General features: G+C 41.1%; 1 protein-coding gene across 9 annotated transcripts in view; it reads left to right on the forward strand.

Moving 5' to 3' along the window:
- Positions 1-17,677, forward strand: part of KLF12 (KLF transcription factor 12) — a 373,566-nt gene that overhangs the window by 105,715 nt on the left and 250,174 nt on the right. For 8 of the 9 annotated variants that reach the window (XM_090024336.1, XM_090024346.1, XM_090024318.1 and 5 more), the window contains exon 2: positions 8,700-8,763. In XM_090024336.1, coding sequence (XP_089880462.1) covers positions 8,743-8,763 — 21 coding nt within the window. In that variant the 5' untranslated portion in view covers positions 8,700-8,742. Of the gene's footprint in view, positions 1-1,756; positions 1,884-2,285; positions 2,387-8,699; positions 8,764-17,677 lie in introns of all 9 variants that reach the window. The other variant, XM_090024327.1, reaches the window with a different exon arrangement.

The raw sequence follows: 17,677 nt of genomic DNA on the forward strand, positions 1-17,677 counted from the left end.
CCCATTTAAAAAAAAAAAATCCCCAATTTTCAGTTAGAAAAGTAACCCCAGATCCACATTTTTTGTGATTAAATGAAAAACCACTAACATATGTTTCCCCCCATTTATGCTGTACACGTGTTCCCAGAAAACAGCGCATAAATTTAATTTGCATAAAGTGAACCCAGTTTAAAATGTAACAAAAAGGGATAGGTTCCCATGGTGGTGAGGGAGGGAGTAAGGCTGAGTCTAGGGAAGGGGTGCTGTTTCCGGGGCTGCACGAGGCAGCAAAGCGGAGGGAACAGAGAGGTACTCACCCCAGCCCCAGCTGCAGCGTTCCTGGGAGCAGCTGGTGCCAGCTGCCTGCTGCCGCTGGGCTGTACCATGCTCTGCCTGTTCCCACTCACCTCTGCTCCTGGATTGCGCCGTGCCCTGGTGCAGGCAGCTGGTGTCAGCTGCTCCTGGGGTTGCTGCAGCCAGAGCTGGGGTGAGTGCTGCGCCCCACACCTCCCAGAGCTCTGCTTGTCTGCATTTAACCTAGCCCATCCTGGAGCAGTCGCAGGAGTAGCTGACACCAGCTGCCCTCACCACGGCATGGCGTAGCTCAGCAGCTGGGGTTGGCTAAGTGTGGGGGGACAGGTGGAGCACGGTGTAGCACAGTGGCTGCAGTCAGCTGCTACTGGCCACTCCTGGGGCTGCTGCAGCCAGAGCTAGAGTGAGTGGGGGCCCTTTCCCTTTCACCCACAGACTTACCTGCTTGGGCGGGGGGGGGGGGGGATCTATGCTTATCACATAAGAGCGAATTTACCTCATGTATAATTAATTATGAGTCTAAATATGCTGATTGTGTAAGAGCGAACTCGCATATAAAGGACCCGCATAAATCGAAGGAAACGTGTGTATATAAGTGGTGTTTTATTTAAATCATGGGGAAAACGTGGATTTGGGGTTACTTTTTTTAACTGAAAATTGGGGATTTTTTTTAAATCAGAGAAAACAATAGAAAAAACAGTTATGACTGTATTTAGACTGGAAATTGGAAGATTAGAAAACAATTTTTAGCAGGGAATTAAAGTCTGGAATGTCTTTCTGACCAAGACAGTACAAGTAAGGAACCAAAATTTGTTTCGAGATGAGTTCTGGTAAGCTTATGGACACAATAGCTTGATAGGATGGGGTATTCTTGGAGTAGTAAATAAAGCGCCTGATAAGCTTTGAGAACCTGTACTAAAGTAGTGGTACTCAGCCTTTTAGAGTAGAGGGCTGGCTGTCTTAGCTGCAGTGTAGGTCACTATTTCCTTCCAGTAGGAGAAGGGAGGGAATGAGAGAGGGGAAAGGAGGTGGCTGTTAGTGTCAAAAGGCGCAGAGTGAGACGGGGGGGAAGGGAGAGAGGAAGAGAGCTCACTTACAGATCTGGATGCTTCAGGGGCTGGATCTGGCCAGTGGGCTGTAGGTTGAGCACACTATGCTAAAGATCTTAAGTGTGTGATAGCGTGCTGTGTTGTTGTGTTGTGCATGAGAGACCTGAGTAGATGTTTTTGTAGAAACTTTTGGACCAATGGTTATTACTTCATTGCATGCAGTTTTAGGGGTCTCAATTCCATGATTTGAATGATCCCACCTACCTTTAAGTTCCTGTGTTGCTGACCGTATAGTGTTCGCTCTTGGCCACCGGGTTCCTGGGATCGGGATACTTACTCAGACCTCCATGCCCCTGGGGTTCGGTCCTCGTGTCAGCAGAAACTGGTGGGATGGTAAACAGCTTTATCTTTATTAGGAACTGGATTCAGCAACACACACACTCGCAGCTTGTAGGGAAAACAACAACAACCCGCCACCAACCAACCACAACCACAGGGCACCAGGGGAAAAGACTGGAACATCCCACTGCTGGCCCCTTGAAGGTACATTCCATATACCACATCCCCTTCTTTATTTTGGGAGATCTCTCTTAAGTAGCTGAAAGTTTATTAGTAGCTACTTTAACTCGGAACCTTTCAGGGATCATGGAGCCAGAGGTTGCTAGCACTTGGCTCATTGATGGGGACTAGCCTTTACTGCTACCCATTACACAGTCCTTGTACTTCACAGGAAACTTCAACACACGTCCACTCTTAGTTTGCGTTGTGCCATAGGGTGTCTCTGTGGGTACTGGTGGATCCTCTGAAATGTAATTAAACTCTTGCTCTTGGTGGTCTGGTTTTACTTCCGATGCTTGTTCTCCTGCCGTCTCTTGAGGTGCATCAATTTGTTCTGTTGGTACTGATGAGCAATCTTTCCTTAAGTGTCTTCTGTTTCTCCTGTAGACATTACTGCTGGCGGTTGTTACCATGTAGCAACCAACAAACCACACCCACAGGGCATCATGGGGGAAAGACTGGACCGTTTCATTGCTGGCCCCTTAAAGGTACATTTCATATACCACAGAACTGAGTACCATGCAAAAAGCATGAAAGATTAATTGGGCCAGAGAGGGGCAGCATTGTGTTGACAAAAGGGAGCATGACTGTTGGAGAACTACTGTGACTAAAGGCCTCTGAAGCTGGTGAAGCGAATATGGAAACTCACCGGCATCTGAGGAAGCACATGCTACCTTTTAAAATAAAGGAAATGATATAAGTGATTCATAAGTTTGGCTATGGCCAAACTTGGAGTTTGCTCTCTAGAGGAAAAAGTTATTAAGGCCTTCAGCGAAGCACTTAACGTTGTGGTTAAATGTAGGCATATAACTAGTCTCCCAGTTGAAATCATTAGTGACTACCTTGGGGTTCTGACCATGCTGTGTGCTTTGCTAGGCTGGGAATCTTAATTACCTGTACTTTTTCTGCCCTTTCTGTTCCTGAAGGTGAAATTCTCCCCTCTTCAGGTTCCCTTCCATCTGTGTTTCTCTGCCTTCCAGTGCAAGTGGATGATGGTAGGGGAGAATTGGATGTAGTGAACTCTGTGTTCCCTCCCTTCATCTATCAGCTAGCACAGAAGTTGTAATTTGATGTCTTCGTACACCAAAAATTACGCTTCCCTCATTCCTGTTCCCAATTCCCCAGCTCTTGAACCATGGTAGCAACAGTAGGGAATTGTATTTCTGAAACAGCACCTCTTGTGGTTCTCCAATGGTTCTATAGTTGAAGCACTAGTAATTTCTCAGTGATGTGTTTTAAAAGGTACAACCTAGTGCTAATTTATCTTTGTAAGAGAAATAATCCCACTACTTTGAATACTCCTCCCAGTGCACCTTCCAGAGGTTCATTAAGTAACTTGATTAGCAATTTTCACATGTGGTTTCCTTTTCCCCTCAAGGGAAAATGAGTTCTTTTACAAGTTATATTTTTATTTCTCTGTCCTGAATTCTATATTTTTTACTGAAGGCAAAGCCAAAGAAATGCATCTTGGGTTTACAGTGGAATGTGATGAAGTCTGGGTCACTCCTGAGATGATGCAGGAATTCCTACTGCCACCTTAGATGGGCCTCCAAAAAAACTAACTTCCGCTCAAGTGAGCTTCACCAGTGGACAACTGCTTATCCCCTGTGCCCTGGGGGCTGAAAGAGGTCACCAGGCATCCTGGTTTTCTCTGTTTAAAAAAAAAAACCAAAACCTAATTTTCAAATTTAAAAACATAACTCAAAATACACATTTCTCTCTCTTTATCTGTGGTGTTTCATTTTAATCATGGAAAACTGTGGATTTTGGGTTAATTTTTTATTAGAAACTCAGGGATATTTTTTGGAACTCAGGGATATTTTTTGGGCTAGATCACTGAGTAGTCAAGATAAGGGCTGACATTTTGAATTTTATTTTATTGAATGGGAAACCAGAGACTGTAAAATAGATTTAAAAAGCTCATTTTAGCTTTTGAAGAGAAGGTGAGCTTTTATGTCATGAACTAGTTGAACTTCTCTAAGGCCTGAATTTTTGTGCCTAGGCAGTTGGCATTTTCTCTGGTTTAGCTGGGAGGTAATGGGTGAATATATTATTAAAGGTAGGACAGTTTCCATCAAGATGGTATTGAGTCTCTTTGCCAACTGCAGATGGTAGATGTTCCATGTGCGTATTGCTATGTGAGAATTTAGCATCAGCCAGGAACACAAACCCAATCCTAAACTGTGGAGTGGATTGACCAGTAGTGGGTATGCACCTTCAATTGAAAGAAGCAGCTTTGTATCAATGTACTGTTTAAAATATTTTTTACCTGTAACCTTGAGCCTCATTCTGGTTCTGCTTCAACAAACTGTTCGTCTATATAAGTTGATGTCATCCAAGCCTTCTGATAGGTGTATGTTCGTAGGCTGAGTTGTGTGTTAAGAGTATCTGTGTAAATTGGTAAGACTTAACAGAGGAAATCCTGTAACTGTGCTATTAGTTATTCTAAATGGATTGCTATGAAAAACCCTCTGTACTTTATAAAGTTCACTTTCATATTTTCTGTATGTGTTGCATTTAGATGAATGAATGTTCGTGGTTTTATATTTTTAAGCATATTTTATACATGAAGAGAAAAATGTCATTTATACAAAAATCTTTGTAGCGTATTTTGTTACATATTATTCTGGTACTTAAGAGTTCTCAAAGAATTGAATAGCTCAGTTCTTGTTTGCTTTGCTTTGACACAGGTAAAGATTTTATAGCTATGTTATGCTGGAATTAGTTACTGTTTTTTAAATTTTTAGAAGTCTGAAGCTCGTTTATGATGACTGCAAGCTTTTGGCTGGAAAGGAATTTTGACTACATTTGCTTTATGCCAGTTTTCATCAGTCTGAGACTAATTTCATCATAGTTACAGGCTTTGCTTTGTGATTTCCTTTCAAGAGCCTTCAGTCATTAAAGGTCTTGGATCAAATGGACTTTTAGTCCTCTCATCTTGTCAGGGATATATCCTTCTGGTACTGTAAGCCCTTTTGCAGAGAACAGACTGAAGGCAAATGCTCCCATTTGGACTTTACACCATATTCAATTTACTACTTAAAAGTAAAGCAGTCATTCACAGTAGGCCTGCTAAAACCTGGATTCTCTATAAAATCTAGGATGCGTTGTAGGTGATAACATACGTAACAAAGGGGATATGATTTGGATTTGCTAAAGGAAGTGGTTTGACTTTTCATTTTTTTTTTAAAATACCTATGATATTTTTCATAGGTCAGTGATTTTTTTTGCATAGGTATTTCAAAGTGGTTTTGAGGAGAACTTGCAGCTACTCAGCACCAGTGAGAATTAGGTCAGAGAATGATGGGTTACTAGATGATGGGAAATTGCAAATAAACATCCAGCCCTTCATCTTCAGTTGAAATTCAGGCCTACATCTTGATGGCTCTCCTATAGCCTATATCAACTGAGCTTGATAGCAGGTATCCACAACACATCACAACTGTTGGTATTTGTCACCTTTATCCCATTAGGCAGGCCAAGAATTGACTAGGCCTCAGATAATTAATTCCCCACTTACCCTAAACTGTGTGGGTTGGTGCACAACAATGGGGCACTGTTTAGGAAAACCAGTATTGCTAGTGTTTCTATTGTTGGTTGAAAACTTGGGCCACTAGGAAATTGTTTAGGAGCTTAAGCATATAAAGGGTGTGGGAGGAAGATTGGCATGAGTCTAAAAGTGGGAAAGAGCTAACAATTCAAAGCTTAGTAAATTGACTAAATATGCATAGGGGAATTTATAAGCAACACCAATCATTCATCATTGTTAATGAAGTAGCTTTTTTACCAGGAGGGCCTTTGTACATTATTAAATAATGTAAAACAAATGCAGCTATGATTGTAAGATAGCTGCACATTGGCAGTTTTGAAAAACATCTCCCTCTCTGTTTTCTTTATTACCCTAGCCACAGTGAACTAATAGGACTTTGAGCATTCATGGGTAATGTGAAGCCAAGTTGCACTCTAGGATGTGTGTGTGTGAAGAAATAACCAATGAAAAATGTGGAGAAGTGAAACCGCTACAACTCACAGGAGGTTTTACTTTGAGAGAGAACCCATGAAGCTTTTGAAGGCTGTTACGTTTAATTTAAAAGAATTTTGTGGCATAGCCATTTCTCGTTTAGGTTAGATAACTATACCATGTAAGTGTATACCGAGAAAATGGGTTGCATTGTCCAGTATTTAGATACTAGCATAGCATGAGACTGCTGGAAGATGTCTTCTTCCAGAGTGCAGTTCCAAAAAGACCAAACCATCAATAGCAGCAATGCTTGCTGGCTCAGTTTTATGCCAAAGAAAATTTGCTTCATGAAATGGAAATTTAGAAGCAATCCAGATAAAAACCAAGAGTTTAAACAAAAAGACAGTCTCCAAGATGCACCAAAGATGAGGCAGAGTCAACAGTAGGTAGAACACTCCAAGTTTACAAGATTGAATTACATTTAATGAGGTCATAGTTTCTAGGGAATCTGCAACCTCTTGTGAATTGTATGTGAAATGTTACTTTAGAGCTTGAGTTTATTTTTAATAACATATTGGTTTAAAAGTGAATAATAATAAGTGATATAGTAGAATGTTAGCAGGTTTTATTAATGTTTACTGACTTTGCATCTTTTCCAGAGTCTCTTATTGTTTTGAAGATAAAGGGCTGCTTGGTCTGTTTTAAATCTGAGAACTTTGTTACAGTATGACTAGCAGTAATAAAGAACTGGGTTAAGGTTTTAAAATGAGCAGGTGATGCTCTGTCAGTTGGAGAGACAAACTCATTTTGAAAAAAACAAAGTTGTAGCAGATTGTTTATAATAGCTCCCTGACAACAGACTTACATTCTTGAGTTCACACAGTTTACATTATTAAAGGAGACATATGTAAGTAGAATTTGCTTCCAGATATATGCACATATTCTGGCAAGATGTTCAAGGCACACTGTCAAGTAATTTAAGGCAACAGTTTTGGCCTCTTCTGAATTTTTTTTAAGCCTTTGCAAAAGTTGGAATACAGGGCCTTTTATAATCTTTTTAAGTTGCAAAAGCAAACAGAAAAGTTATCTTTAAATCTTTCTCTGTCTTTTTTTCCATAGCTTACTAATGAAATATAATCAAAATTAGGTGTGTACATTAAAAAAAAATACTGATTTGAATTATTTATTTTATTATGCTTTGTATATTCATATTTTGTCAACATACTAATGAGTGTACTGGCAAGATTTTTTTTTTTTTTTACCCCAACAGCAAATATTAATCAGATCTTGCAGAGTATTTTTGGAAAACAATTTTAAAATCAAAATAATGAATATTTGAACTGACAACCTGCTCCAGAGTCATCTGATCTTGCAATATGAATGTCTCTAGTTCAGTCAAAGCAGCTCAAATATAAAATGATCAAGCAGCTGCTCAAAAATGGAATTCACAAGAACTAGTAACTAAAATCCTGGGACATCATTCTCCCACTGTACTTGGCCTTGGTGAGGCCACAGGTGGAGTACTGCATCCAGTTTTGGGCTTCACAATTCAAAAGGGATGTGGGGAAGCTCGAGAGGGTGCAGAGGAGAGACACACGCATGATCAGAGGTCAGGAAAACAGACCTTATGATGAGAGGCTGAGAGAAGTGGGGCTATTCAGCCTGGAAAAGCGCAGGCTCAAGGGTGACCTGGTGGCCACCTATAAGTTTTGTCAGGGGTGCTCATCAGTATCTGGGGGAATGTCTGTTCACCAGAGCCCCTCCAGGGGATGACAAGATTGAATGGTCACAAACTCCACTGTGTCCAATTCAGACTGGACATAAGAAGGAACTTCTTCACTGTCCAAGCCCCTGAGTTTTGGAATAGACTGCCGCCGAAGGTGGTTCAGGCACCCACTTTGAACGCCTTCAAGACGCATTTGGATGGTTATCTTGCTGGGATCCTATGATCCCTGCTGACTTCCTGCCCCTGGGGCAGAGGGCTGGACTCAATGATCCTCCAGGGTCCCTTCCAGCCCAAATGTCTATGAAATATTAACAAAGAACCTTGAGACATTTCCTGCTATATATTCATTGGGTTACTGGTTCAGAAGCAAAGCATGATTCAACAACAATGCAACATTGTTGCAAAAAAAGCAAAAAACAGCTGATGTATGAACAAGAATGTCATAAGTCATGAAAAGTGATTCTATTTAGCACATACTGTTGAGGTCTCAAGTAAAGTTCAGTTTTGTGCGCTCTAGATTAGGAGGCACATAGACAACTTGGAGATAATCCAAAGGAGAAACAAAAGTCATTAGAAGTCTATAAAACATGATCTGTGAGGAAACGTTGGAAGAACTGGGATTATTTAGTCTAGGGAAGATAACACTGAAGAGGGTAACAATCTTCAAATAATAGTGTTGTAAAGGATAAATTGTTTTCTGTGTTCATCAAAGACTGGACAAAAATAGTGTGCATAAACTGGAATGGAAGAGATTTATGTTAGATATGAGTAATGACTTTTAAGTAGAAGGGTGGTCAAGCACTAGTACAGATTATTAAGAAGGTGGCAGAATGTCCTTTGGAAATTTTTTACTTTAGACAGGGATGATTCTACCTTGCCTGGATGACTTATTGAGTCCCTCCCAGCCCTGTTTCTCTGTGATTCTGTATTTGTCTCTGTTATGTTCATCCAGCTGTATTTAAATTGTTGGAAAACCTCAACATTCTTTTAATATCCATTTTGGTATCAAGGAAACCTATATGTGAATTTGTGCATAAGTATACAATAGTAACTGAGTAATGAAGATTAAAAACTGCAGACCTTGTTGTTTAATTGTTGATTTTTTTTCTTTCAGGCTTGAAGTGCATCTAGGAACGGATGGATGACTGAGTATTCATATGAAGAGGAAAGCCATAAAAGTTTGTTGAAAATTTTACAACAGTGTGCATTATACATATTACTGTTATCAAGAATTTATAATGTATAACAATGAATTTTAGCTGAAATAATATTCTGGAGTTCAACTGTCGGATTGGCTGTCAGACAAGAGTTCCACTGGCGAATGATTAATGTATACAGGGTATAATTCAACATTTTCCAACATATTCTTTTTTAAAATTGAGTTTTCAAGTGGGAGCATAGAAGGCTAAAGGAAATATGAAGGTGGGAATTCTTATTTTTATTTGGTAAATGTAGTTTGGACCAAATGATAAGATGACATTTTCATGCAATTCCATTGAAGAAGGAGGGACTGAATAAGATGATACAACATAGTGTTTCTTCTTTATGTGTATAAGGCTGAGCTGATTTTATTAAATGGTGGATATCTTCCATTAAAGATGCTTGTTATGCAGCTCAGTGCATTTCTGGATGGCACTTGCCTGACACCATGATAAAAGCCAAAAACAAACCAAATAGAATAGTATTTATTAATAAGTACCTTGGTGCTTTTTTTAATCTTCCTCTAGAGTGTCACGTATTAAGGGTGAGTTGGATGTTTCTAGTGCATCAGTTTCTTGTGATGGTTATAAGAGGTCAGGAACTGGTTGATTTCATTGCTTCCATTGTTGTCAATTTTGGTGCCCTATAAAATGATGAATTTAAATAGATTTTGGAATCTGCCTGTTTAATTGCAGATCACTGTAGACTTTTGGCTAGGGTCCTCCTCTAATGAACTTCCAGCCAGTGCTGCTCAAAGGAGGCTGTTTGTTCCTTTCTGTCCTCATGAGAGCAAAAGCATTGTAATGGTGAATTCAGTGGGCAGAACAATACAGTGCAGCTACTCATTTAAGGAGGACTTTCTGAAAGATCTGCTGGTGACTGACAAGAAGGGATATTTCATAGTGAAAAGCTAATTTAAGCAAAGCTTTCCTTATCGTTCTTATGTACCCCAATTACAGAAAACTAAGCTTTCCCCAAAAGTGCAGTATCGGTGGGAGGCAAGAGCTTTCGGTCTATTCATTCTTGCAGGACTGTTCTCCATGGTAACCAGACCTGTCATTTCTCTCATAATGTCATTAGGATAAGAATGATTATTTACTTGGGTGATATTTTGATTGTAGCAGGACTGAATGGTTCAAGATGTCTTAGTTTGGCAGAAATCCATTTGGAGTTTTTAATAGATATAAAGAAAAATCTATTATGTCCCATCTCTGGTTAAACTTTCAAGCAATTACAGTAGGTAGAATGGTTCTGATTATAAATGTGTCATGGTTGAAGAAAAAAGTGATAATAATTGGAGTTAAGATCAAGGGCCTGTTAAGTACAGACATGGGCTAGCTAACATGGCAAGTTTCCTACATTAATCTAAGAAAACAAGTAAGATTTGTGTGCTGTCTCTCAGCTGTACCTCCATACCTACTTTCTGTTAACAGGATCTGGCTGTTAGAATGGAGCTCACTTAACTAGGGAGCAAGAGTTTCTTTATTGTAGGCCTCTTGCCTAGATGTGGTGGAAGAAAAAAACAGGGTTGTTAGAAACCACACTCAAGTAATTCTACATGTTCCAGACATACAGTGAATACATGCCTGGTAGATGGGTTGCTAAGCCTCTTTTGGTTGCAAGAAGGTACATGAGAGCTAGCAAAGACCCCATTTTATCTATAAACTACTGGCTGTTGTCCTGGAAAGTTCTCAGTATGTTCTAGACAAATGAGATGTTTGCATCTTTGATCTGCCAGGGTGGTTCAGAATAACAGTATTATAGTGTCTCATTCCATACTAATTTAGGAGGAACTAAGTCAGACTAGATGACTGCTAGACATTAGAATTAGGAAGTTACATCAAGGCAGAAAATACAGTCTTAAGGTTTATCACATTCTTGGAACAGAGAAGGTAATAACCATCATCCTGAAGAGAGGCAGAAACGTGTATTCCAGATATTAGCTGGAACGCTGGATATTAGTGGGGAGCTTGAGGATTCTTAGCATTGTTGATTGTCTGTCATGAGAGAAATTTTCCTAAGTTTTCTGGGAAAGAATGCAGTGGAGAAAGATGCACTGTAAATCATCTGACTGTGTCCCCAATTCCTTTACCTTTTCATCTTTCTAATTAACTTTCATGAGTTTGGGCAGGTCATGAGGAACTTTAGAACATGGTGACTTCTATTTGTCCAGGCCACAGGTCTGCTCCCTTAGACAGTTCTGATGACATCTCCCAGTAGTCTTGAGATCTGTGATCAAGATCTACTCAGATAAGGGGGTGGAGGTAGTGCAGTATTCCTGATTTACTATGTTTTCTGTTGAGCAAGCTCTGTATTAAGAGCAATTATTATGGAGCAGAGATGGCAGACAATAGAATGCAGATGTCAACTATTGTCACCATTAAAATTTGGGGATGAATTCTTTGTTCTGTTGAGTTCAGAGGGGTTAATATTTCACCTAAACCTCTGTTTTGGCTGCTTCTTTCTTTCCGCATTACTGAGAACTGGGGAGTTAGTGTGTTAATCAAGACTGCTTTGATAGTCAAGCCACTTAAGTCCAAATATAACCTCTACTGAGAACATTATTATTCTGGTATATTATTAGCATAGCAACATAAAGAAATGCTGTTGCATTATCAGCATTTTTTTACACTAGAATATTTTCTTTTTTGTTTGTCTCACACTACAATATACTATATGGATTAAGGTAGAGCAACTTTGAGCTGCTTCATGGGGAGGAAACTGATTTATAAGATTGGGTGGTGGGATTGTGTAATGGTACAGATGGAAATATAGCTAAAGTTCTAGCTGAGTTGTAGTTAAAGTTCTCCGTGAGTAGGAGAAAACATAAACATTGAAACCAGTCTCATAGCAAGGGGCAAGGAGGGAAGTAAGTAGATTCACGAGATCAATAGGAAAGGATAAAAGTTGAAAACAAAATGCAACAGAAATCAAACAGTCATGCAGGTGCAGATTTATCTCTCAGTTTATATATGTTCTTTTTCACTATGATACATGAGCAATAACAATGTAACATAATGTAAATATGTAACATTATGTTGAATTAAGTGGTACCAGGATTTCATACCATAAATTCTATAAAGAGTTTTAACAGATAAAATCAGAAGTATTGTATAAAGCTGATTAAATTCTGTTACCCGGAATTTAAGGTACTTAAAGGGTACAACTTGAAGTCTGGTTATCCACACATGCTCCAAGATGCGAAGATGTTTGTGTAGGGTTTTTTGTTTTCATATGTGTAGTATTGTTGCTGCATGGTTAGTGCCTGGCAACGCTACTGCGTGGTAGCAATGAGGTACGGCACTGTAGCTTGTTGCTACTGCGCCGTAGTGTCTCGTGTAGACAAACAGAGGCTGTACAGAGACTATAGTTTGATTTGTCACAATTCATTATGAATCCAAACAGTGAGAGGGAAAAAAACACTAAGAAATGACCACAGAAAAATAATTGAGGTTCAGAGAGATATCAGGACAGTTGACTCTCCCTGATTTTAATTTGGTATGCAACATTTATCTGGATCAGTCCATTAAAGAGCAGAAATTTAATTGCTCTGTATTTAGCTACCATGTGTAGAAGACAGCAGTCAATACTCAGGTTGTTGGTTATTATCGAACATTTAATAGCTGTTGGAGTACAACCATAGGTATACAGCTTATCTCTGAGTGATCACTAAAAAAAGTATAAATGCTGCACTGTGTAGACAGATGAGTGGGAATGGATTCTTCCCAAATCTATGAAACTATGATTCTCAGATAAGAGAAAAGTGGTAGAAATTTTCTTTCTTATCCTACATCATGTGAAGGTCCTTGGAAGTATGTACTGCCTCTTACTCTTTTCCCTTTTTCTGTTGCTATATATGTGAATGATCGACTGCTGGAATAGCGTAAGCTCTGACAGATGGATATCCAGAACAGTGTAGCTTCTCTGTACTTAGTCACCATTGATTTATCCAGCTCAGGTCAAATGTGTATAGGGTGAGGTACATTTGGAACTGATCCTGATTGCTTAAAAATGGCTTGAGGCAGATCCAAAAATGATCTTCTCCAAGTAGTGACGGCAGTTAAGATGTCTGCCATGAGCATTACACACTTTGATTGCATTTGAACAGATTCCTTTTCCCTTGCCATTGTACAATTAAAGAATGATTGCTGGGCAGACTGCAGTGTTCCTGTTAGGCTTCTTGCTAACAGCGATATAAAACTTGTTCTGTATCAGGTTCTACCCCCTGCCCTGCCCCCCTGTTCTGCCATCACTGCTCTACAGTTGCTTTCATAGCCTAAATGATTTGTTGTTTACAGGTCTTTGTCTTGGCTTAGCTCTACTTATTTTCCAACTATTTTGGTGTGTTTATTCAGTACTTCTCAACAGCTGGCTTAGGGCAAGTGTCCAAAGCACACATACATATATACACACTAGAACAGTTAATCAAAGTCTAGTCCTAGTATTTTACTTTCTGACTGGTCTGTGAAGCTATCTTGTTGGACCCAGTGGGGTGGGATTGTATACTTTTTGCCTTTTTTTTGTTTGGAACAAGGGGACAACTCCCAAACAGTTGTAACTGTGTCATTCAAGGTGTAAACTGATATCTCAGAAATCAGTATATTTGTTGATGTGTAACTTCCCATAGTGGAGCATACTGTATAATATATCTGTGGCCTTTGTGCAATTCTCAGTTTTCTGGAGACAGTGGAGACCGGTGCAAAAATAAGCTGAGCTTTCCCTAGTTAAAGCATGATCTGTTAAAAAACCACAATACCTGCTTTAAAAAACCCTCTATTTCTCAGGGCAGCAGAGGACAGAAATGCCTGAGGGGGTTTCTTTAGAATTGGGAGCAGCTTCTGTGGCTGAGTAGCCCAGCAAGACAGGTCAGCTTATGTAGGCCAGCAGCAAAAAAATCCTTCCAGTTGGGAAAGGCCCATGATGTTTTATTTATGTTGCACAGATTTTGTAGTGGTTCTTAAAACTTGAATTTTGCCAAAAGTGCTCTTGAAAAGAAGAACAGAGAATCACAAAAAATACCAAAGCTCAAATAATGCTTGGATCACATCTTCAGAAGAGAGGAAAAATGGCTAAGCCACATTATGCAGTGGGGATCTTCTGAAAAGCTATTAATCGATGGGTAATTAATTTATAATTAATAGAATATGCCCGGATAATTGAATACTATTAATATCTGAGATTTGCTTTCATTTCATAATGTCTATAATATAGAAATAGTGAATACTATAAAATAAACATCACTTTTCTTTTTTTGTCTAGGGCATCGCTCCATGAAATATAATTGTTTCTGGTAATGAATCCCTCATATGTGTTAAGGCAAACTGTGTGCTTACTTCTGTGCCTGCATTCGCTTTTTAAAAGTACTACAGGATCTGTTAAAACCCGAGGTAGCCAACCTGTGGCACAGGTGCCAGTGACATGGACAGCCACTCTGTGGCACACAGCAGACTGGAGGGGGGACAAACAATGGCAGATAGAGCAGGGTGTAGAAAGCTGAGCATCTGATCAGGCAGGAAGCACATGGCAGGAAGCAGAAAGCAGACCAGCCTAGTCAGGGAGCAGCAAACAGAGCAGCAGATTGGAGGGGTAAGGGGAAGGTATTCAAATTGTACTTAAGGTAGGTCTGAGGGTGTTATGGAACACCTGCCAGGAAGCTTGAACCTCACTTTGTTAAATCATTTTGCAAGTTAATAGGAGCATTTTTACTACTTTAGGCAGCACAGTGAATGTATCTTATGATAGAAGTTGTCTGCCACTTCCAAATATAAGACCTTGTTTTCAGTAGCTTATAACTTCAATAAGCTTAAAACATTCCAATTGAAACTCCTATGCCTGGTTGTCTGCAAAGTTTCTCCTGGGAAAGCTCCACTTAAAAGAGTTTGGCTGTTTTTGACAATCAAGTGAGGAAAAACAGCTTGTGACCATCTAATTACCGACTGTTTCATAATGCATACATAAAAAAGGGCTGGGTTAAGGTCTCTGCAACTTTCATTCTGACATTTGGTAATTTTTCAGTGTCTAAATTTTGTGACTTTTTTCATTTTCTGTTAATATGGTGGTTAGATGTAATATTATTCACTCTGTTAATATTTGAGTGGCAAATGTGCTAGGCCTATTTCAGACTGCTGGGAACATACAATTCCTACCTCAGAGCTGGCAGGATCAGCTTAGAGCTGTGAGCAGCTCATTAGCTAAACTATACCATGTTTCACAGACTTTGTATACTCAGAATTCTTTCTTTTTCTGAATGACAGTTTAGCTCCAACTTTCCTCCAATGGCTCAGCTGCCCTAACACCCCACCTTCCTCAGGGCTGTACCTAATAAACACTGTTAACACAGAGTGACATACATAGTTCAGTGTGGGACCTGCTCATCTCACTAAGGACCCTGACAGACATTCACTTTAAAACATGAGCTCCAATCTTCAGTCCCAACAGTGATGTGTTCTACCATGTAACACACATATGGCAGGATGTGCAATTTTGGGATCAGGGGTTAGATCCCAATTGTGCCTTACTTGCTGGTGCAGGGGATCGGGGGTTATATCCCAATTGCACCTTGCTTGCTGGTGCAGGGGGAGCCCCGGCTCTTGAGCTCAGGCTTCCTTGGTACCAGCCAAATGAAACCAGTTAGCTGATTGTCACTTGGGGCAGAGAACCAAACCAGTCCCCAGCCACAGCCAACAGTCAGCTCTGCATGGTAGTGGGCTGTGGCAGCCAGATGTTGGGCTCCTTGAGCTATAAAACCATGTGTGTTGCCCCACTGAGCAGCTCATGGGGTTTTGATAGTTCCCAGCCGTGCATCAGTTTAAGGCATGATAGAAATGTGCAAAGTTATTCCACATGATAAGGAATATAATTCTGTATCACACTTTATATTGAATTTAAAATTATATCACTCTGTAAACTGAGTTGCACGTGTGGTTGGTTTACTCTTTAAGGCATAATAAATCTGTTAATGGGATCTTAAATGTAATGGTTGTCGAGGGCCTAAATACAAGTTCGGTCAGAAGAAGGCCCTTCCAACTGTTGGAGGAGAGATTCAGCATTGCAATATTTATCTGCCCAGGGATATAAGCTAGTTTCACAACCCTGTGTTTTCCCCTTGGGCTAGGGACAGAAGTTACACATAAACTGGTTTAAGTCATCAGAAACTGGTTTATACCTGTAACAGAACAGAAGTTCAGTGCACATAAAATTGTTTCAAAATCACAGAAACTGGTTTAAGATTAACCTGGCTGAATGTAGTATCCAGGCTTAACTGATTTGGGTTAAACTGGTTTATGAAATTTCTGTCCCAGACAGAAATTCTGAACTGTCCTGTTTCAAGTTCAGTCACAGTCCCCCAGCGTCCCAGTATGCTTTCCAGTCCTGGCTGGGTTGTGCTGTCTGCTCCAGAAGGGTTGTGGGGTGGGAGGGAGGGAACACAGACTTCCCTTCCCCCCTCCAAGGCAAACCCTGGCTGGGGTCAGAGGGTGGATTAAACGTCCCTTCTTCCAAGTACAGCTGCTCTGCCCTTCTAAAAACTTACTTCTGGCTGCAACTGTGGACTACAAATCCCAGAGGCACCTGGAAGAAGGAAGAGAAAGTAATGAGCAACCCTGCAGAGTCCTGCTGCTGTAATTCTAGACTGAAAATCCCAGAGACCTGGGGGGCAGCAGGAGGAAGCAGACACACAGCCCATGCTGGCTATGTGCCAGAGAACCATGCTTTAGTGCCTCCCCCCAGCTTTTGCTTTGAGCCACATAAGGTATGTGGCTGCATTTCCTGAGTCAAAAGTGAATGTGTCCAGTTGCTTCTCAGTTTAATTTCTGCAGTTTAGACTAACCTGCAAAGACTGAATCAGTTCAGCCTCAGGTTTTTCTTGACTGTCTGAACTTAGCCTTGAAGTCTAGAATAAGTTGTAATACTCTATTAAACACAGACCAGTATGACGCATCTTAAAGGTACGTCTGGACTTGTCCCTAGTTTAGCCAATGACATGTTAACTTTGTAGTCACTCTCATACTTATATATTCTATATAGTTCCCTTCGCATTAAGGATGTTCTGATTTTGGTATGACATAAGATCCTTATATTTGCAATAGAGATTTGGGGGGGCTGATACTGATAGCCTATTTCTAAGGAGGCATATCGGCTGGTACCGATCTGATTTCCAATACAGCTGCATGCATCTGGTAAATGTGTTTGTGGAGGGATGCAGATAAATGCCCTCTATGGTGAGGAAGGAGTGGGGCTAGGGTTGGGGCAGCTGCTACTTTCCTGGGGTGGGGTGGGGCATGGGATGGAGATGAGGCTTGTCTGGGGGAAGTGGGGGCAGCTCCTGCTGTTGCACGCACCCTGGGAGGGCATGGGGTAGGGTGGGGCATGTGTTTCTCAGATATGCACAGGACCGGGCAGGGATGGCTGCAGTTACAAGCTGGGCCCAGGGCTGTGTTGGCCTTTTCCCAGCTTGGGCTGAGCTGGGCTGCACTCTGGATGGATGGTGGTGGCAATGGGAGAGAGGTTACTGGGGGCAGATGCAGCCACCCCAGATTTTGCTATAGCCCCCCTCCCAGCACCACCATCACCCATCTCGAGTGCAGCCTGGCCCAGCCCCCACCAGGAAAAGCCCAGCACAGCCCCGGCCCCAGCCTTCAGCTGCAGCCTGTCCGGCCCTCCCTGCACAGATCCAGGGGGCACATGCCCCCCTCATGCCCTCCTGGGGGTGTGCACAGTGGCAGGAGACAACCCCCCCTGCTTTGCACCCCCTGGATGAGCCATGGCTCTGTTCCATGGGCTGCCTCGGCAGGGCAGTGCCTGCTCTAGCCCCAACCCTACTCCTCCCTCACTTCGGTGGGCATTGATCTGCATCCCTCATGCCCCTTCCCTCCCCTTTCACCACAACAGACT

The sequence above is a fragment of the Crocodylus siamensis genome, chromosome 1, assembly GCF_052110815.1.
Source record: "Crocodylus siamensis isolate JL-2025a chromosome 1, ASM5211081v1, whole genome shotgun sequence".
In the NCBI taxonomy this organism is placed as follows: domain Eukaryota; kingdom Metazoa; phylum Chordata; order Crocodylia; family Crocodylidae; genus Crocodylus; species Crocodylus siamensis.